This window comes from Salmo trutta, chromosome 16 (assembly GCF_901001165.1).
Source record: "Salmo trutta chromosome 16, fSalTru1.1, whole genome shotgun sequence".
Taxonomy (NCBI): domain Eukaryota; kingdom Metazoa; phylum Chordata; class Actinopteri; order Salmoniformes; family Salmonidae; genus Salmo; species Salmo trutta.
Genome location: NC_042972.1, coordinates 20,990,746 through 21,012,250, shown reverse-complemented (window position 1 = coordinate 21,012,250; position 21,505 = coordinate 20,990,746). Strand labels below are relative to the sequence as shown.

The 21,505-nt window shown below is 45.1% G+C and overlaps 1 protein-coding gene across 5 annotated transcripts in view; it reads left to right on the top strand.

The window, feature by feature from the left end:
• LOC115150301 (plasma membrane calcium-transporting ATPase 1) overlaps nt 1-21,505 on the top strand; it is a 148,398-nt gene that overhangs the window by 73,025 nt on the left and 53,868 nt on the right. For 3 of the 5 annotated variants that reach the window (XM_029693433.1, XM_029693440.1, XM_029693434.1), the window contains exons 3-16: nt 4,927-5,124; nt 5,709-5,966; nt 6,242-6,367; nt 6,676-6,801; nt 7,989-8,024; nt 11,288-11,464; nt 12,000-12,214; nt 12,362-12,604; nt 13,204-13,338; nt 13,547-13,656; nt 13,853-14,090; nt 19,450-19,629; nt 19,768-19,855; nt 20,338-20,444. In XM_029693433.1, coding sequence (XP_029549293.1) covers nt 4,927-5,124; nt 5,709-5,966; nt 6,242-6,367; nt 6,676-6,801; nt 7,989-8,024; nt 11,288-11,464; nt 12,000-12,214; nt 12,362-12,604; nt 13,204-13,338; nt 13,547-13,656; nt 13,853-14,090; nt 19,450-19,629; nt 19,768-19,855; nt 20,338-20,444 — 2,237 coding nt within the window. The remainder of the gene's footprint in view (nt 1-4,926; nt 5,125-5,708; nt 5,967-6,241; nt 6,368-6,675; nt 6,802-7,988; nt 8,025-11,287; nt 11,465-11,999; nt 12,215-12,361; nt 12,605-13,203; nt 13,339-13,546; nt 13,657-13,852; nt 14,091-19,449; nt 19,630-19,767; nt 19,856-20,337; nt 20,445-21,505) is intronic. The other 2 variants (XM_029693438.1, XM_029693439.1) reach the window with 1 other exon arrangement.

Below are 21,505 nucleotides of genomic sequence, written 5' to 3'. Positions count from 1 at the left end.
ATGCGCCGCATACAACAGGTGGAGATCTTAGTGAAATGCTTACTTACAAGCCCCTAACCAACAATGCAGTTTCAAAAGAATGCGGATAAGAATAAGACATAAAAGTAACAAGTAAATAAAGAGCAGCTGTAAAATAACAATAGTGAGACTATATACAGTGGGGTACCAATACAGAGTCAATGTGCGGTGGCACCGTTAGTTGAGGTAGTATGTACATGTAGGTATAGTTATTCAAGTGACTATGCATAGACGACAACAGAGAGTAGCAGTGGTGTAAAGGGGGGGATGCAAATAGTCTGGGTAGCCATTTGAATAGATGTTCAGGAGTCTTATGGTTTGGGGGAAGATGCTGTTTAGAAGCCTCTTGGACCTAGACTTGGTGCTCCGGTACCGCTTGCCATGCGGTAGCAGAAAGAACAGTCTATGACTAGGGTGGCTGGAGTCTTTGACAATTTTTAGGGCCTTCCTCTGACACCGCCTGGTATAGAGGTCCTGGATGGCAGGAAGCTTGGCCCCAGTGATGTACTGGGCTGTTCGCACTACCCTCTGTAGTGCCTTGCGGTCGGAGCCCGAGCAGTTGCCATACCAGGCAGTGATGCAACCTGTCAGGATGCTCTCGATGGTGCAGCTGTAGAACCTTTTTGAGGATCTGAGGACCCATGCCAAATCTTTTCAGTCTCCTGAGGGAATAAGTTTTGTGGTTCCCTCTTCACAACTGTGTTGGTGTGCTTGGACCATGTTAGTTTGTTGCTGATGTGGACACCAAGGAACTTGAAGCTCTCAACCTGCTCCACTGCAGCCCTATCGATGAGAATGGGGGAGTGCTCGGTCCTCTTTTTCCTGTAGTCCACAATCATCTCATTTGTCTTGATCACATTGAGGGAGAGGTTGTTGTCCTGGCACCACATGGCCAGGTCTCTGGCCTCCTCCCTATAGGCTGTCTCTTCGTTGTCGATGATCAGGCCTACCACTGTTGTCATCGGCAAATTTAATGATGGTGTTGGAGTTGTGCCTGGCCGTGCAGTCGTGAGTGAACAGGGAGTACAGGAGGAGACTGAGCACACACCCCTGAGGGGCCCCTGTCTTGAGGATCAGCGTGGCGGATTTGTTGTTACCTACCCTTACCACCTGGGGGCGGCCCGTCAGGAAGTCCAGGATCCAGTTGCAGAAGGAGGTGTTTAGTCCCAGGTTCCTTAGCTTATTGACACGCTTTGAGGGCACTTTGGTGTTGAATGCTGAGTTGTAGTCAATGAATAGCATTCTCACATAGGTGTTCCTTTCGTTCAGGTGTGAAAGGGCAGTGTGGAGTGCAATAGAGATTGTATCATCTGTCGATTTGTTCGGGCGGAATGCAAATTGGAGTGGATCTAGGGTTTCTGGGATGACTGTGTTGATGTGAGCCATGACCAGTCTTTCAAAGCACTTCGTAGCTACAGACGTGAGTGCTACTGGTTGATAGTCATTTAGGCAGGTTACCTTAGTGTTCTTGGGCACAGGCACAATGGTGGTCTGCTTAAAACATGTTGGTATTACAGACTCGGACAGGGAGATGTTGAAAATGTCAGTGAAGACACTTGCCAGTTCATCACCGCATGCTCGCAGTACACATCCTGGTAATCCGTCTAGCCCTGCGGCCTTGTGAATGTTGACCTGTTTAAAGGTCTTACTCACATTAGCTGCGGAGAGCGTGATCACACAGTCTTCCAGAACAGCTGGTGCTCTCATGCATGTTTCAGTGTTATTTGCCTCGAATCGAGCATAGAAGTAGTTTAGCTTGTCTGGTAGGCTCGTGTCACTGGGCAGCTCTCGACTGTGCTTCCCTTTGTAGTCTGTAATGGTTTGCAAGCACTTCCACATCCAACGAGTGTCAGAGCCTATGTAGTACGATTTTACGTTAGTCCTGAATTGACGCTTTGCCTGTTTGATGGTTCGTCAGAGGGCATAGCGGGATTTCTTATAAGCTTCCGGGTTAGAGTCCCACTCCTTGAAAGCGGCAGCTCAAGCCTTTAGCTCAGTGTGGATGCTGCCTGTAATCCATGGCTTCTGGTTTGGGTATGTACGTACGGTCGCTGTGGAGACGACGTCATTGATGTGTACTCCTCAATGCCATCGGAGGAATCCCGGAACATATTCAAGTCTGTGCTAGCAAAACAGTCCTGTAGCTTAGCATCAGCTTCATCTGACAACCTTTTTATTGATCTCGTAACTGGTGCTTCCTGCTTTACGTTTTGCTTGTAATCAGGAATCAGGAGGATAGAATTATGGTCAGATTTTCCAAATGGAGGGCGAGGGTGAGCTTTGTGTGCATTTCTGTGTAGGTGGTCCAGAGTTCTTTTTCCTCTGGTTGCACATCTTACATCTAGATGTTCCGCTAGCGGAACACCTGCTCCAATATCCAATGATGGGCGTGGCGCGAAATACAAACTCCTCGAAAATCCGAAAACTTCAATTTTTCAAACATATGACTATTTTACACCATTTTAAAGACAAGACTCTCCTTTATCTAACCACACTGTCCGATTTCAAAAAGGCTTTACAGCGAAAGCAAAACATTAGATAATGTCAGCAGAGTACCCAGCCAGAAATAATCAGACACCCATTTTTCAAGCTAGCATATAATGTCACAAAAACCAAAACCACAGCTAAATGCAGCACTAACCTTTGATGATCTTCATCAGATGACACTCCTAGGACATTATGTTATACAATACATGCATGTTTTGTTCAATCAAGTTCATATTTATATCAAAAACCAGCTTTTTACATTAGCATGTGACGTTCAGAACTAGCATTCCCACCGAACACTTCCGGTGAATTTACTAAATTACTCACGATAAACGTTCACAAAAAACATAATTATTTTAAGAATTATAGATACAGAACTCCTTTATGCAATCGCGGTGTCCGATTTTAAAATAGCTTTTCGGTGAAAGCACATTTTGCAATATTCTGAGTAGATAGCCCGGCCATCATGGCTAGCTATTTTGACACCCACCAAGTTTGGTACTCACCAAACTCAGATTTACTATAAGAAAAAAAAAAGCGATAATATTCTGACGGGAGTCGTTGTTTTCGTTCAAAGACAGAGAAAGTAATGGACTCTTCACATGCACGCGCGCACCCGTCTCATTGTTCTCAGATCGACCACTTACCAAATGCGCTACTGTTTTTCAGCCAGAGACTGCAAAGTCATCATTCAACATTCTGCCGCCTTCTGAGAGCCTATGGGAGGAAGTGTCACGTTACAGCAGAGATACTCTGTTTGGATAGAGATGGCAAAGAAGGCCAAGAAATGGTCAGACAGGGTACTTCCTGTACAGAATCTTCTCAGGTTTTGGCCTGCCATTTGAGTTCTGTTATACTCACAGACACCATTCAAACAGTTTTAGAAACTTTGGAGTGTTTTCTATCCAAAGCTAATAATTATATACATATTCTAGTTTCCGGGCAGGAGTAATAACCAGATTAAATCAGGTACGTTTTTTATCCGGCCATGAAAATACTGCCCCCTATCCATAACAAGTTAACATGCTGATAGAAATTTGGTAAAACTGATTTAAGTTTCCCTGCATTAAAGTCCCCGGCACTAGGAGCGCCGCCTCTGGATGAACGTTTTCCTGTTTCTTATGGCGGTATACAGCTCATTGAGTGAGGTTTTAGTGCCAGCATCGGTCTGTGGTGGTATGTAAGCAGCTACGAAGAATACAGATGAAAATTCTCTCGGTAGGTAGTGTGGTCTACAGCTTATCATGAGATACTCTACCTCAGGCGAGCAATAGCTCGAGACTCCCTTAGATATCGTGCACCAGCTGTTATTTACAAAAATACATAGTCCGCAGCCCCTTGTCTTACCAGACACCGCTGTTCTATCCTGCCGGTACATCGTATAACCAGCCAGCTGTATGTTGACATTGTCGTCGTTCAGCCACGACTCCGTGAAGCATAAGATGTTACAGTTTTTAATGTTAATACATGTAAACAGAAGTTATAGTGACCAGTAGATAAATAGATACATTAGATACTTATGGTAAAGGTAATCAATGAACATCAGCATAGTGGTAGTAATAAATCAAATCCAAAATAATTTTAGCAGCAGCGTTGGTGAGGGTGTGTGTATGTAAGTGTGTTGCGTCAGTGATGAGTGTGTGAGTGAGGGTGTATATGAGTGTGTGAGTGAGGGTGTATATGAATGCGTGTATGTGAGTAAGATTGACAGTGAAGGTGTGTGCGTCTGAGTGGGTAGAGACCTGTGAATAGGCATAGAGTCAGTGTGTATAGGCTGTGGGGGACGGAGAGCAGTAGTTAGACATTACATTTGGAACACTTCCAATAAGTTCAACAGCCTTGTGAATCCTTTCAAACGCCTCATGGCTTCTCATTGACTGACCTCTTTGTATTTTCTGCGGTTCTCTAGATTTATTTGCAGCAATTAAGATTTCGATGAGGTGATGATATATTACTTGGAATCTATGAAACATATTTTATCTCATTAGGGAAATACCAGTTCATCTAAAGGTTTGATTGTGGAAAAATACACAAGGGATAACATGGTTTTCGGACCGGTTTGTGTATTTCATCCACCTGAATGTCAAAGCCTTTGGCAGTAGTTGCCTAGCAGATTGTGTCCACAGTAGGAGGCTGACATGGGGTATGGATGGGTGTGTTTGAACGGCCGGCTCTAGGCAGCATTTTAGAGTCAGTTTAGACCTTTAGACCAAGGCAAAACAGCAACCTATAGAATCTCCTAAACATTTCTAATCCTGATATTTTGTCATGCATTTTTCATACCTCTAACGTGGCCTTGTGTCGAGCTGAATGTATATATTCAACATCATCTATTGTTTGATCTTGTATGCATTTCTGTGATAACTGTTTACTCTATTACCTGTCTGTTCAATCTCTTATTCTCCTCCTCCTCTCTCTTAGGTCTGTCTGGTAACCCAGTGGATCTGGAGAAGCGCCACACAGCGTTTGGGAAGAACTTCATCCCTCCTAAAAAGCCTAAGTCTTTCCTGGCGCTGGTGTGGGAAGCTCTACAGGATGTTACTCTAATCATCCTGGAGATTGCTGCCGTCATCTCCCTGGGCCTGTCCTTCTACCACCCTCCCGGGGGAGATAGCGAACGTGAGTAGTACACCCTAACCCGGGGCAGTTAGAACAGGTGGGAGGGGTGGTGAGGGGGACTGGGGCATGAAGGGAGAATTGAGGGTTTGCAAATGTTTTCATTTCCTGTTCCACTGACCTGGTCGTGTTGTGGTATTGTTTGTATCACTGACCTGGTCGTGTTGAGGTGTTGTTTGTATCACTGACCTGGTCGTGTTGAGGTCTTATATCACTGACCTGGTCGTGTTGAGGTCTTATATCACTGACCTGGTCGTGTTGAGGTCTTATATCACTGACCTGGTCGTGTTGAGGTATTGTTTGTATCACTGACCTGGTCGTGTTGTGGTATTGTTTGTATCACTGACCTGGTCGTGTTGAGGTCTTGTATCACTGACCTGGTCGTGTTGTGGTATTGTTTGTATCACTGACCTGGTCGTGTTGAGGTCTTATATCACTGACCTGGTCGTGTTGTGGTATTGTTTGTATCACTGACCTGGTTGTGTTCTGGTATTGTTTGTATCACCGACCTGGTCGTGTTGTGGGCTTAAATCACTGATCTGGTCTTGACATGATCATGTTGTGGTCCTGTGTTCTGCTTTCCACAGTGTGTGGTGAGACAGCATCTGGAGTGGAGGATGAGGGCGAGGCACAGGCGGGCTGGATCGAGGGCGCCGCCATCTTGTTCTCTGTTGCCATCGTTGTCTTGGTGACGGCGTTTAACGACTGGAGCAAGGAGAAGCAGTTCCGCGGGCTGCAGAGCCGCATCGAACAGGAGCAGAAGTTCACCGTCATCCGCAAAGGCCAGGTCATCCAGATCCCTGTGTCCGAACTAGTGACAGGAGACATCGCCCAGATCAAATATGGTATTTTAGTATTTTTCAAATACATGCCAATACTTTACAAGTGTATTTCCAAATACATTTCAATATTCAACTACTTGTTTTGAAATTAAAAATATAAAAATACTTACTTCCAAGTGATTTTGAAAGTAATTGAAATACCCTAAATAATATTTGAACCCAGGTCTGGATACAATGAACCAATATGATGAGGTAACACATTGACCAAATATACAAAGCTACGGAATATGGTGAGACATTGTATATCACAGTCATATAACTGTGTAACTGTTTCCTAGGTGATCTGCTGCCAGCTGATGGTATCCTGATCCAGGGCAACGACCTGAAGATTGACGAAAGCTCTCTGACCGGTGAATCAGACCAAGTCAGGAAGTCCCTCGAGAAAGACCCCATGCTGCTGTCCGGTGAGAGTGCCTATTCATAATATCACTATTATCAGACATTCAATATCCCAGTTAGGACCTCTATTGTTTTAAATTATAATATATGTCGTGTGATACAGTATGGAGACTGAAAATTGAGGACACAATGGAATAACATACAGTACAGTTATTCATACATACAGTACAGTTATTCATACATACAGTACAGTTATTCATACATATAGCACAGTTATGACCTTTCTGTTAATGTTCTAGTATCTAATTCTCTCTCTCTCTTTCCTTCCCAACTATCTTCTTATCCTCTCTCTTTCTCCCCCTTCATCCTCCAGGCACCCATGTGATGGAGGGATCAGGTAGAATGGTGGTGTCTGCAGTGGGTCTCAACTCCCAGACTGGAATCATCTTCACTCTGCTGGGGGCGGGAGATGGCGACGAGGAAAAGAAGATCAAGAAAGGTAAGAGATGGGGGGGGACAAATGCACATCGCCATGGTAACAGTTCACAGAGAGTCAGTGACTGGCTTTTTCCCCAATCTGTCTCCTGTGTGTGTGTTTCTATCTACCGAGCTATCCTTGTCTTTCTACGTGAGCGCTCTGTTTGCTGGTTCCCTGAGGTAAGATTCTAGTAGAAGAATGAGTTACTCCAGTCTGTTGAACTCTAGAACGATCTAAAGGAAGATGGGACAGCCATGATAAACACTGTACCATGGAGGCCAGAGGTTCCATTCAGTTTCATTGACATCGCTGTCCTATCCTTATTTATCTAATTCCTGGTGTTAGTTTTCACATCCAAGGCCCTTTCTAGACCACTCCTTCCCAGGAGTGGTTCTGTTCTGTTCATGGATGATTGGGTGGTCATTCTATGCCCGTACCACAGACCCACTGTCAGGAAAAACGGATTTCCACTCTTTCTTTCATCCCTCCCTTTCGTATCTGTTCTAATTAAACAAGCAACACTAAGGAACCAGTACAGTTAATCTACATATATATCTACATGGTCTCTAATGAGCTTGTGTTCCATACTAACACTTAGTTGGGTTTTCTTTTCTGTTTGGTAAGAGTTTTTTTGCTAAGATTTCTGTTTTTCAGGCATTCATTCTAAAGGGGCTGAATGTGCCAGCTCAGAGGAGGGAGCTGCAAGACAATGCCTCATTCCAATTGGCATCTTTAGTCATCACAAAATTAGACTGTGATTTCAAATGTTCATGAAACTGTTGAGCGCAGCCATCATGACCTTAATGTTATGGGTTTATTAGAGTAGATCAGAGCAAGTAAAGGCTAGTTAGTTGTACACGCACACACTGGCTGCAGCACAGGCAAGCACACTGGGTGTTGAACTGTCTGTCTTCCTCTGAGACAGGTGTATACAGCGAGGATGGAGGAAGAGGGCAGACATACTTAGAAGCACACACAAGAGCCCAGTGTCACCAGTAACAGATCCTGCTGTCTGTGGATGGATGCTCTACTTTACTCTACAGCCTTAAACCAACTAGTGGTCTCTCTCCTCTGACGGCCCGTTCCAGCCCCCAACACACACTTGAATTTATATTGTTTTGATCTTCTGTTCGTTTTGGTTTTATGATTTTTTTTATTTCTTTTAAGCCATGTTATCAGCATTCCGCACTCTCTCTCTGTCTGAACAGGTAAAAAACAAGGACCCCCTGAAAATCGCAACAAAGGTAACCCTTCCCTCCATCCCTCCCTCTCCCCTTCCATTCAGCAGCAGTCTGGGAGTTTCGTGTCAGTCTTATGCACTCTTTTCTCTCCCTCTCTCTCTCTCTCTCTCTCTCTCTCTCATGCTCTCGCTTCCCTCCACCTTCTGAAAAGGGGAGGTTCTTCTCGCCTTGCTTTACCTGTGAAAGGATGCAACTCTCACCTGCCACTGGTCCCCAGAGAGAGAAGTGGGGTTAGCCGTCAATGCCACTATTGTAGACCGATTTCCATCTCAAGGCTACCTAGGGTTAGCATTCAGCACTACTGTTGTAGACTATATCCTTCAGAGCTATGAGGGGTTAGTATAACATAACTGTAGTCAACCTTTATCAATCACAGAGCTTCCCAGGAGTATCCTTCTTTATCCTTCTGTTGTAGACTACTGCAGGTATATCCGTCCGAGCTATATGGGGTTAAAATAATAACACAACAACTCCAGTAGATTTGTATCCCTTCTAGGGCTAAATGGGGTTAGCTTTACCTCAATCACAGAGCTACAAAAGGGTTAGTTCTACTAACCCCAAAGAGGAAGTTTCATCCTCACATGCTATGTTTAGATAGACACCCGGGGTGTTGTAGCTCCTACAGCTTGCCTGGCCTGGACCGCTCCACCCTCCATGTGACGTGTCATCCAGAACTCATCCAAGCTGTCTCCCCCCCTCACTCAGCCTCCCAGGGCCTGAGCATCTGCTGCTCACAGACCCTCCCCAGCCCTCCTGCCCTCTCCTCTCTCCTTCCCCTCGCCCTTGACCTTTCACTAGTAAACAGCTTCTCTCCTCTCCAGCATGGAGCGGTAGCTAATGCTAGAGTAGGACAACATTAAATTAATAGTGACAGATCGACCCAACCTGCATTCACAACATGAAATGTATATTCTGAAAATGTCCACATACTGATGAGTAGTTTATCCAGTGTAGTAGCTTTATGGATGCCAAGTAATCTCTGGCTCCTGAGAGTAAATGAAATAGGAGTGGTAGGACCCCTGATATCATGTTTCAGTATCTGGAAATTTGGTAATAGTTTTTGGGCTTAGTTTAAAAAAGAAGGGATCTAAACAGAATTATAATAGACATTCTATATATAATTATAATCTAAATTCTTCTATTCTATCTATCCAATGCTAACTTCAGAACTAGGGTCAAGGAGTTAGGGAGACTGTACAAACTCTGGCAAGTGGCTCATTGTGGGAGTTGCACCCTGACATTATCAATGGGCTGTGGATTGTTGTCTGTTCTGTTCTATTTTCCTGTTCTGTTTCTTTTCTCTCTCTGTTGCCTCTTTCCAGGATGTTGCTCAGGACCTCATGCTGTCTCGTACTCTCTTCTCGCGATCACTGTTTGACTCTACCTCTCTTTATTTATTTTTCTGTCTCTTTCGCAAAAAAAAAACTACCTCTGGAGGTGCAGCCTCGTCTTCTACCTCATCATTTTATTTTTGTGGTGGTTGTATCTCTGCTTTGTTTTTTGTTCTCTTTTTTTCAGTTTGTCAGTTTCTTTGAGTTTTTTTGAGGGGTAACACACCCCCCCCCCCCCTCGTCGTGGTCCGTGCTGCGTCTGTAAGTGCTGTGCATCCGTCCGTGCGTCAGTCCGTCCGTCCGTGCGTCAGTCTGCCAGTCCAGTCAGTGTGTGGCTGTGTTCAGTCTGATGGGTCTGGTCTAATGGGTTTTATGTTAGGACTGACTCGGTATCCCCTGATTGGTGGCCTATTCTCAGGGGTGGCAGAGTCACTATGCTCAATACAAGGGGCTTCAAGTACAGACATTTTAGGAGTGTGAGAAAAAAACATTACAGCAAAAATGACATGGGTACAAAATGATCCAACTAGATTGTGAATGTACTTTAAATTCACTGGTGTTGAGTTTGCATGGGCCACAAATAGAATCCATAGCAATGCATATGACACTGATTACCATAGAATACTGATCTTTTATTTTACCACCTTTATTATACTCGGCCTTAGATATTGTGGACTATTTCTACCGGAAAAGAGACAGAGCTAGAGAACAAACAGAGTGAATATAAGATATTGAAGTTGTGAAATGCAAATATCTTATTTGCATTTGTAAAACATGACTGAGCTCTGTAGCAGAGATGAAATACGTTCAGTTGACAATCCCCCGCAAAGGAACCATTGTAGAATTTACAACCTGTACTTCGATGTTCTGAAAATATTATCTGTTAAATGTATGATGTAAAACCAAAAACCATCTCCATAGACTCTTCTTGGCACATTTCCATGGAGACTTACCCCCACACCAGTGTGTCGGCAGTGTTTTATGTTAATGTGAACTCTAGTGTAATTGTGTTTCCATCAGGAGAGTCACACTAAAGACTTGGGGAGAGCAGAATCAACAACCTCTGCATCATCAAGACAGTTGCTATGCGAAAAGGTGTTCACAGTTAGCCATTGTTATGTAAATGCAGGCTGAAAGGTACCAGGGGCCTGGCTTTGGCCCCTGGTGAAAGCAAGTCCTCCAGAGCCATGGCCCAGTGAGACACGGGTTCCGGCCCGCATAGATGGACACAGAAAAATCTGAGCGTTTTGGGTGAAACACTGGGGTAAATCCTGTATGGAAATGCGCCATCTGGAAGAAGTTGTATAGCGTTAAATTGCTGCTACAAATCAGTTTTGTATTGTTAAATCCTTACTTTTATCTCAAGCATTTCCTGATGAATTCTGTGCTGTGTGTTTACTCTTTCCAACACTTCCCTGCTTTCGTAATGTTTAATTTATGCATTAGAGTATTTAAACAATCAATCAGTTAATTATTGAGTACTAATTTGACTTTAATGAAGAATAAATCACATTTGCTGAACTCTCCATCAAACTGACCGCTAACAACAAATAATAACATCAGTGTTGATCACAAAGGGATCTGTTCTGGTTTAAGAGATTAAATGATCCACATGGTTTAGTGGATCACTGCTCAGGACCTGAGTCTGGTGGTCTGGTGACCGTGTTTCTGTCTCTCTTCCAACCGGAACTGAACCACAACCGCTCGATCCTCCTTCCTCCTGCCTCATCCTTTTTGGAATGTCTGTTCCCTCTCCTCTCCCCAAGCCCCCCAAAAATCTCACTACCAACCATCTCCAACCTCCTATCACTACCCTCTTTACCCTCCCCAAACTTTTTCACCACCACTAATTGCTCTCCTCCACCCCCACCGCCCTCTTCCCACTACCCCCTCTCTACCCTACCTATTTCTCCATCCATCTACCCTGTCCCATAGCTAAGACCCAGGACGGCATTGCCCTGGAGATCCAGCCCCTGAAGAGTGAGGTTGAGTCCGAGGAGAAGGAGCCGGAGGTGGAGGTCAAACAGGTGAAGAGGGTTCAGATCACCAAGAAGGAGAAGTCTGTGCTGCAGGGCAAACTCACCAAACTGGCTGTGCTAATCGGGAAGGCAGGTAAGGTCAGAGGCAGAGATGCACGTGCACACAGACCTACACAGGCACACACACATAGACATTGCAGATCGGGAAGGCAGGTAAGGTCAGAGGCAGAGATGCACGTGCACACAGACCTACACAGGCACACACATAGACATTGCAGATCGGGAAGGCAGGTAAGAATAGAGGTCTTAAAAACATTAGGGCCCTGACACACGTACACACAGGTGTACATACAGATGTAAAATCGTAATTTGAGCCAGTTTGCTACAGCAGGAAAATAATCCTGCAGCAACAGGAAATGTGAATTATTATGTGGATTATAACCAATAGACATTTTTGTAAGGGTTAAACATTTTTTTGTAAGGGCCGATCAAGTATGAAATTCAGTGGAAATTCCAAACTTTGGAAGCCTTTTTAAACCTGAAATACAATACAAGTTTAAAGTGTCCTTCTGCAACAGGGTGATCAAATTAAGGTCCTACATCTGTACATGCCTGCTCCTGGATTTGACCGCCAGATAGAAACAGTATACTTTGTTTCTTTTGCCCAGGTCTGATCATGTCAGCAGTGACGGTGATCATTCTTATTCTGTACTTCGTGATTGACACGTTCGGGGTACAGGGTCGCCCATGGCTGAAGGAGTGTACCCCCATCTATATTCAGTACTTTGTCAAGTTCTTCATCATCGGAGTCACTGTGCTGGTGGTGGCTGTGCCTGAGGGGCTGCCTCTAGCCGTCACCATCTCTCTGGCCTACTCTGTCAAGGTACACTCAAACCAATACGCACACGGTGCTGGTAGTGGCAGTGCCAGAGGGGCTGTCGCTAGCTGCCACCATCTCCCAGACTTATTACTCTGTCAGGTCACACACACACAGCACTGACCTCTAATGTCTGTCTTGTCCCCTGTGTAGAAAATGATGAAAGACAATAACCTGGTGCGTCACCTGGATGCGTGTGAGACAATGGGGAACGCTACGACCATCTGCTCCGACAAGACAGGCACCCTCACCATGAACCGTATGACCGTGGTGCAGGCCTACTTGGGAGACACACACTACAAGAAAGTACCAGAACCCGACGTCATCAAACCATCAACAATGGAAGTCCTGGTCAACAGCATCGCCATCAACTCAGCCTATACTACTAAGATCCTGGTGAGAGAGAGAGAGATGCACGCACGCACACACACACACACACACACACACACACACACACACACACTGTATACTTACACACCCATCCTCAAATGCATAAATTGAACGAGCACTCACAATAAACCTTCACCGCTCACTCTCACACACGCACACACAAACACACCCATCCTTAAGTGAGGCACTTGAAGCACATGCTAATATCGTCCCAGTCTTCAGTAAAGATGGTCCATAATAACATTCCAGAAACATGATACTGCTTTCTATCCATTCATTCATCAGCCCATCAATACCACCAGATAATCACATAAGACTGAAGATACAGGCTTTAAATAGCCCTTAGGAGAATCCCTCACTCATCTTCGTTCATTCCTTGGACCATAGCGCCTCGACATTTGGAGCTTCATGTCATATGTACGCAGTGTGTGCACATCCTTAGAAATGCATAGTCTTCTTCTCTAGTGCATATCTTCATGGTTCATTTTACACTCTGTAGGATGCACATCTCAATGTTCCTTTAACTATATGTCTTCTTCATGAAATGTACATGTTTGTAGCATACAGTAGGTAGGGTGTGTGTAACGTTTTGTTTGTTTCTCCAGTCTCCAGAAAAGGAGGGAGGTCTGCCCCGCCACGTTGGCAACAAGACAGAATGCTCCCTATTGGGCTTCGTGCTGGAACTGAAGAGGGACTACCAGCCAATCAGGGACGAGATTCCTGAGGAGAAGCTGTACAAGGTGTGTAGCTGCTTCAAAATGTATCAATGAAGTTAAATGTGCAATCTGTAACTTATTTAACTTTTATATATGTGTGTTCTGTGTGGCTCCAAGACTAAATTTACACATAACCTACTGCCCGTTATTCCTACAGAAAGTAGTGTACTATAGTAATATAGCATATTGTGATAATATGGGAGTTATAACTAACTGAGAGGTGTGTTTCCAGGTGTACACCTTCAACTCATCCCGTAAGAGCATGAGCACGGTGCTGAAGAACACAGACGGTAGCGGCTTTCGCATGTACAGCAAGGGAGCCTCCGAGATCGTCCTACGCAAGTACAGAAGGGAGGGAGAGGGGGAGGGAGGAAGGGATTGGTCATATCTTTCGTTGAGGAATGGATACACCAAGATAGGAGGGGGAGGATGATCAAGTCGATCTTTCTATCTTTCCTCCCCCTCCCCTCGTCCCCCACCCCTCCTCCCCCTCCTACCCTCCTACTCCCCTCCTCCTCCTTCCCTGCTCGCCCTCTAGATGTTCCCGTATCCTGGACACGAACGGGGAGCCACGTATCTTCAAGCCTAAGGACCGTGATGAGATGGTGAAGGTGGTGATTGAGCCCATGGCCTGTGACGGTCTAAGGACCATCTGTGTGGCCTACAGGGACTTCCCTGCCGAGGCAGGAGAACCAAACTGGGACAACGAGGCCGATATCCTCAACGAGCTCACCTGCATCTGTGTGGTCGGCATTGAGGACCCCGTCAGACCTGAGGTGAGACATGGACAGACGCATTCTGCCTGAACAAAACAAGCTCTGGTGGACACCCTCTAACTGATCAGAAAGTGCATAAATTTACAGTAACAGTCAAAAGTTTGGAGACCTACTCATTCAAGGGTTTTTCTTTATTTTTAATATTTTCCACATTGTAGAATAATAGTGAAGACATAAAAACTATGAAATAACACATATGGAATCATGTAGTAACCAAATAAGTGTTAAACAAATAAAAATATATTTTATATTTGAGATTCTTCAAAGTAGCTACCCTTTGCCATGATGACATCTTTGCACACTCTTGGCATTCTCTCAACCAGCTTCATGAGGCAGTCACCTGGAATGCATTTCAATTAATAGGTGTTGTCACGTCCTGACCAGTAAAAGGGGTTATTTGTTCTTATAGTTTGGTCAGGACGTGGCAGGGGGTATTTGTTTTATGTGGTTCAGGGTGTGTTTGTGTATGTGTTCATGTAGAGGGGGTATTTGGTTTATATGGTTTGGGGTGGTTATGTATGTAGAGGGGTATTTGATTTATTAGTCCAGGGTTTTGGTTATTGTTCTATGTTAGTTTATTTCTATGTTCAGTCTAGGGTATTGTATTTCTATGTTTAGGTAGATTGGGGCCTTCAATTGGAGGCAGCTGTCTATCGTTGCCTCTGATTGAAGGTCCTATATATAGGTATGTGTTTGTCATGGGATTTTGTGGGAGATTGTTGCTGTGTATAGCTTTGTGCCTTACCAGCCTGTTCTTTGTCGCCGTGTTTTTTGTATACGTGTTTGTTTTGGTTTTTTCCTTCTTTATCCTTTAATAAAAGATGAGTATACATTTTCCCGCTGCGTCTTGGTCTAAACCCTACGACAACCGTGACAGGTGTGCCTTATTTAAAGTGAATTTGTGGAAGTCTTTCCTTCTTAATGCGTTTGAGCCAATCAGCTGTGTTGTGACAAGGTAGGGGTGGTATACAGACGATAGCCATATTTGGTGAAAGACCAAGTCCATATTATGGCAAGAACAGCTCAAATAAGCAAAGAGAAATGACAGTCCATTATCACTTTAAGACATGAAGGTCAGTCAATTGGGAAAACCCCGAGGGCTCTCCACGGTCAGGGCGTGACAAATGAACTGTTTTGCTGCAGTGTGACTCAAACATCTGATCCCAATTAAATATATTGAATTAGCTCAGGAACCTGCTGGCTGCAGTCATATGATATCATATTGACTGCAGAAGTCAATGAGAGGAACAATTTGAGAGCCACTTATAAGTGCATGAGGACCAAGAACTATAGATGAGGTATATCTTATATTATTAACTGGGTGGTTTGAGACCTGAATACTGATTGGCTGACAGTCATGGTATATCAGACCATACACCATATGTATGGCAAAACATTTATTTTTACTGCTCTAATTACGTTGGTAACCAGTTTATAATAGCAATAAGGCACCTAAGGGCTGTGTTCAGGCACTCCGCTTAAGAACAGCCCTTAGCCCTGGTATATTGGCCATATCAAATCAACTTTATTTGTCACATACACATGGTTAGCAGGTGTTAATGCAAGTGTAGCGAAATGCTTGTGCTTCTAGTTCCGACCATGCAGTAATATCTAACAAGTAATCTACCAATTCCACAACAACTACCTTGTACACACAAGTGTAAAGGAATGAATACAAATATGTGCATAATCTATAAATGAGTGATGGCCGAACGGCGTAGGCAAGATGTAATAGATGGTATGGAGTACAGTATATACATATGAGATGATTATTGTAGGGTATGAAAACATACAACGCAGCATTGTTTAAGGTGGCTAGTAATACATTACATCAGGATGGCATAGAGTACAGTATATACATATGAGATGAGTAATGTAGGTTATGAAAACATTATATAAAGTAGCATTGTTTAAAGTGGCTAGTGATACATCTAATTACATCAAGATGGCAAGATGCAGTAGATGGTATGGCGTACAGTATATACACATATGAGATGAATAATGTAGGTTATGTAAACATTATCTAGTATAAATAATATAAAGTGGCAAGTGATAAATTGATTACATCAATTTTCCCATTATTAAAGTGGCTTGAGTTGAGTCAGTATGTTGGCAGCAGCCACTCAATGTTAGTGATGGCTGTTTAACAGTCTGATGGCCTTGAGATAGAAGCTGTTTTTCAGTCTCTCGGTTCCAGCTTTGATGCACCTGTACTGACCTCGCCTTCTGGATGATAGCGGGGTGAACAGGCAGTGGCTCGGGTGGTTGTTGTCCTTGATGATCTTTTTGGCCTTCCTGTGACATCGGGTGGTGTAGGTGTCCTGAAGGGCAGGTAGTTTGCACCCGGTGTTGCGTTGTGCAGACCTCACTACCCTCTGGAGAGCCTTCCGGTTGTGGGCGGAGCAGCTGCCGTACCAGGTGGTGATACAGCCCGACAGGATGCTCTCGATTGTGCATCTGTAAAGGTTTGTGAGTGTTTTTGGTGACAAGCCGAATTTCTTCAGCCTCCTGAGGTTGAAGAGGCGCTGCGCCCTCTTCACCACGCTGTCTATGTGGGTGGACCATTTCAGTTTGTCCGTGATGTGTATGCCGAGGAACTTAAAACTCTCCACCCTCTCCACTACTGTCCCGTCAATGTAGATAGGGGGGTGCTCCCTCTGCGGTTTCCTGAAGTCCACGATCATCTCTTTTGTTTTGTTGACATTGAGTGCGAGGTTATTTTCCTGACACCACACTCCGAGGGCCCTTACCTCCTCCCTGTAGGCAGTCTCATCATTGTTGGTAATCAAGCCTACCACTGTAGTGTCGTCTGCAAACTTGATGATTGAGTTGGAGGCGTGCATGGCCATGCAGTCGTGGGTGAACCGGGAGTACAGAAGAGGGCTGAGAACGCACCCTTGTGGGGACCCAGTGTTGAGGATCAGCAGGGTGGAGATGTTGTTAACTACCCTCACCACCTGGGGGCGGACCGTCAGGAAGTCCAGGACCCAGTCGCACAGGGCAGGGTCGAGACCCAGGGTCTCGAGCTTAATGACGAGTTTGGAGGGTACTATGGTGTTAAATGCTGAGCTGTAATCGATGAACAGCATTCTTACATAGGTATTCCTCTTGTCCAGATGGGTTAGGGCAGTGTGCAGTGTGATGGCGATTGTGTCGTCTGTGGACCTATTGGGTCGGTAAGCAAATTGGAGTGGGTCTAGGGTGTCAGGTAGGGTGGAGGTGATATGGTCCTTGACTAGTCTCTCAAAGCACTTCATGATGACGGAAGTGAGTGCTCCAGGGCGGTAGTCATTTAGCTCAGTTACCTTAGCTTTCTTGGGAAAAGGAACAATGGTGGCCCTCTTGAAGCATGTGGGGACAGCAGACTGGGATAAGGCTTGATTGAATATGTCTGTAAACACACCAGCCAGCTGGTCTGGGCATGCTCTGAGGACGCTGCCGGGGATGCCGTCTGGGCCGGCAGCCTTGCGAGGGTTAACACGTTTAAATGTTTTACTCACGTTGGCTGCAGTGAAGGAGAGCCCGCAGGTTTTGGTAGCGGGCCGTGTTTGTGGTAGCGAGCAAAAAAGTTGTTTAGTCTGTCTGGAGCAAGGCATCGTGATCCGCGACGGTGCTGATTTTTCTTTTGTATACCACACCTCCTTTGGCCTTTGCTTAAATAAGAGACTGGGTGCATATGACACTGATATGAACAATGTATCATATTAAATAGTTAAAATCAGTGTAATAAGGCCAGTGATGCAGTGATCTAAGTTCTGCTATGCTACGATAACTGCAGGCAGCCAGTATCTATATAGAGAGCTGGTGTTTAACGGAAAAGCTAATCTGCACACACAGACACATGCACAGTCTCTCTCTCTCTCTCTCACACACACACACACACACACACACACACACACACACATCACACGTAAGTGTAGCCAATTGAGTGAGATGAACACTCATGTTCAATCCTCCTCACTCCACTGCGGCCCTAGAGAACTGAAATGGCCCTCTTGTCTCCTAAAGAGTCTTCTCTATAGCCCCAGCCGGAGTCCGTGAACCTGCGAATTACAATGTAAATGTAATATCAACAAGCTTTTGGTGCCAATATGGCGGACAGTGTGCTGAACACTGTGCTGGTGAAAACAGCATTATGAATCCTGCTGATACAGCCATTTTAAAGAGTGTGGCTGTAACATATTAGCTAGTTTCTTGCTCCACCTGACCGCCACTTGCTGTGTCTTTCACATGACTCACTGATAGTCATTAGACTTTTGAATGTCAAGCTGCAGCAGATAACATAGTGGATGGAAATAGCTTTGTAGCCAGCGGGTGACAGACACTCTACCAGTTCCCAATAGGGTTGGAAGGGAAGGGCTGCTAGCGGAAAGGGACTGTACTGTAGCAGCCATGCTAGGATATTTATAATGGCTGTGCACTTTAGCGCTGATATTTACCTGACAGCAGCGTCTCTGAAATGAGCTTCTGGTATGTAGAATATTCACTAATATCATCCATTAATAATGGAGATGAGGCACCCTTCATTACCATGATAGATGGGGAAAGAACACCTGCGTCATTTTATTATTCAAATGCATTACTGAGGGAAAATGCAAAGCATACAAGATGTTATCATGGTTCAAACTAAAGGCCAAAGATGTGGGTGACTGTTCGGGGAACATTGAAGAGTTAGCGATCGTAGGTCTGTGAGTGGATGTTTACATGAGGTGGTCTGCCAGTGCTAGTGTGGGAGCATTCCACCATAGTGGGTTATTTATTTCCTTAGGATTCTGTGTTGTTGTGGGGGGTGGGGGAGGGTTGTGTAGACAGTGTAGCTACACGTTTAGTGGTTTGTGTGAGGGCAGACGGGGTGGGGGAAGGGGTTGGGGGCTCAGCGGTGTGATTGACAGGCAGACGTCTGTGGGGGGTTTCTAATGATCTATAAATAAGTGATCTAATTGGTCTAATGAGGAGTGACTCATCACATAGCTGAGGGTGGATAATTACACAAGACTTCACTCAGACACACAGAGAGAGAGACTCACACACACAGAGGGTTGAGAGGTCGCGCTGGAATGAGCAGAAGCTGTCAGGGATTCACACTGTCGTGCTGAGAGAGGGAGACGAAAATAACCTGCGACACTGTTACTGAGATCAACGGTGGTACAAAATGGAGTAGGGAACGTGTGGAGGGGAATACACATACAGAATACACTCAGATACACTCATACCTTACACAGACTGGTCTGAGATCAGCACTGGTACTATACCAATAAATGTATTTTTAATTTTTAAGTGGACATATAACTACACAATACTAGATGACCAATGTCCTTGTAGTGAACTTATTCATGACTCTCTCCTCCCTCCCCTAAAGGTACCTGATGCTATCCTCAAGTGCCAGAGGGCTGGCATCACCGTGCGCATGGTTACCGGGGACAACATCAACACCGCCCGTGCCATAGCAACCAAGTGTGGCATCCTGTTGCCGGGCGAGGACTTCCTGTGTCTAGAGGGCAAAGAGTTCAACCAGTTGATCCGTAATGACCAGGGAGAGGTGAGATACACCACAGGACTTTTATTTTGAAAGGGGGACTTTTATAATTATATAATAGAGGTGAGACCGGCATGGGGACGTAAATTATATAGTAGTAAAGATGTAGCCCCTCTGACACTGTGTACTCCTGTGCTCTAGGTGGAGCAAGAGCGTCTGGATAAGGTGTGGCCCAAGCTGCGTGTGCTGGCTCGTTCCTCTCCCACTGACAAACACACTCTGGTCAAAGGTAGGTTAAAGCTGTCACATATCTCTCCTTTTCTTGTTTTCCCTCCCTTTTCCTTCCAGAAATGTGTAATCTCTTTCTTCTGTGATAGACACACACACACATTGGACCCAGGGGTCTGTAGCACTGCCACCCCCCTCAGCCCAACCCAGTTCTCTTCAAAGACTAGCCAGTTTCATCTCAGTTGGGGGGCAGTGGAGGGGTGGAGAGAGAGAGAAGGATGGGCCAGGGAAAGCATAATGCAGATGTGGGTCATGAATATGGACACTTGACTAGAAGACTAACCGAAAGAAACACTGAAGTTCTGTGACTGAAAAAGCTAATTAAATGGGAAAAAGGCTTTTTCGAAATATTGGGGGACAGCATTTGTTAGTTATGTTCCTCCCAAAGAATTCGATTCCATGGGTGTCTTGTCTCAGTGAATATTTATACTGCTGTCCTGTGTGTTGAGATCTGAGGGGTGTGGTATTGTTTCTCTCCCTCAGGTATCATGGACAGCACCGTCCTCGAGACACGACAGGTGGTGGCTGTGACAGGCGACGGAACTAACGATGGCCCCGCCCTGAAGAAGGCTGATGTTGGATTTGCTATGGTAACTCTCTCCATTCATATCAGTCTGTTTATATGGTTCCCTTGTCATAACGTTCCTTATTTTTTTACTCCCTCTTAGAGAAAACCTATCAAGTAATTACAATTACACTACAGCCATGAAAAGCTCATTTTGCCCAAACCTTATCTCTGCAACTCTCCAATTTACTCCAAAGTGCCTCCATTACGATGGCTGTGTAATTAGATAATAAATCAATAGTAATGCTTGGATAAATCTGCTTATCACCAGACAAACCCCTGCTTTCACATACACTGTACCCTAAGTAGAAGGACCTCTGGGTTTGGGGATTACAGAATAGGAGTGAGTGAGTGTGTGTGTGTGAGTTACACATATTTAGCAGATGTTACTGCGGGTGTATGTGACCAATAAAATTATTTTTATTTTTTTGCATCTGATTCTGCTAGTTAATCTGTGTATCTATTTGTGTACTTGGCAGTCTGTGCCAGTATGGCGTTGTGAGGAGCGTTGTTCTGGGTTGCCAGTCGCCCCTGTGGTTCAGTTAAATCCCAGCCTAATATCATCAGCTTCACACTCATCCAGACAGCCTACCTTCTCCTCCTTAGAGAGATGAACGGCGCCCATTTGACTACCGTTCAGTGGGCTACACGTCCTCTTCAAGCCCGTCACACTAACAGAGAGACCCCACAGCTTGGGTGACTGGCTGGGAATAAATTAGCAACACGGAAGAGGCAGGAAGAGCAGTTAATGGTGTTGAAGACATTCAGCAAAACATATGCTAGCGAGAGGCAGACAGACAGAGGCAGACAGACAGAGGCAGACAGACAGAGACAGAGGCAGGCAGACAGACAGAGGCAGGCAGACAGACGGAGGCAGGCAGACAGACGGAGGCAGGCAGACAGACGGAGGCAGGCAGACAGACGGAGGCAGGCAGGCAGACAGACAGACAGAGGCAGGCAGGCAGACAGAGGCAGACAGACGGAGGCAGACAGACAGACGGAGGCAGGCAGAAAGACAGAGGCAGGCAGACAGACAGAGGCAGGCAGACAGACAGAGGCAGGCAGACAGACAGACGGAGGCAGGCA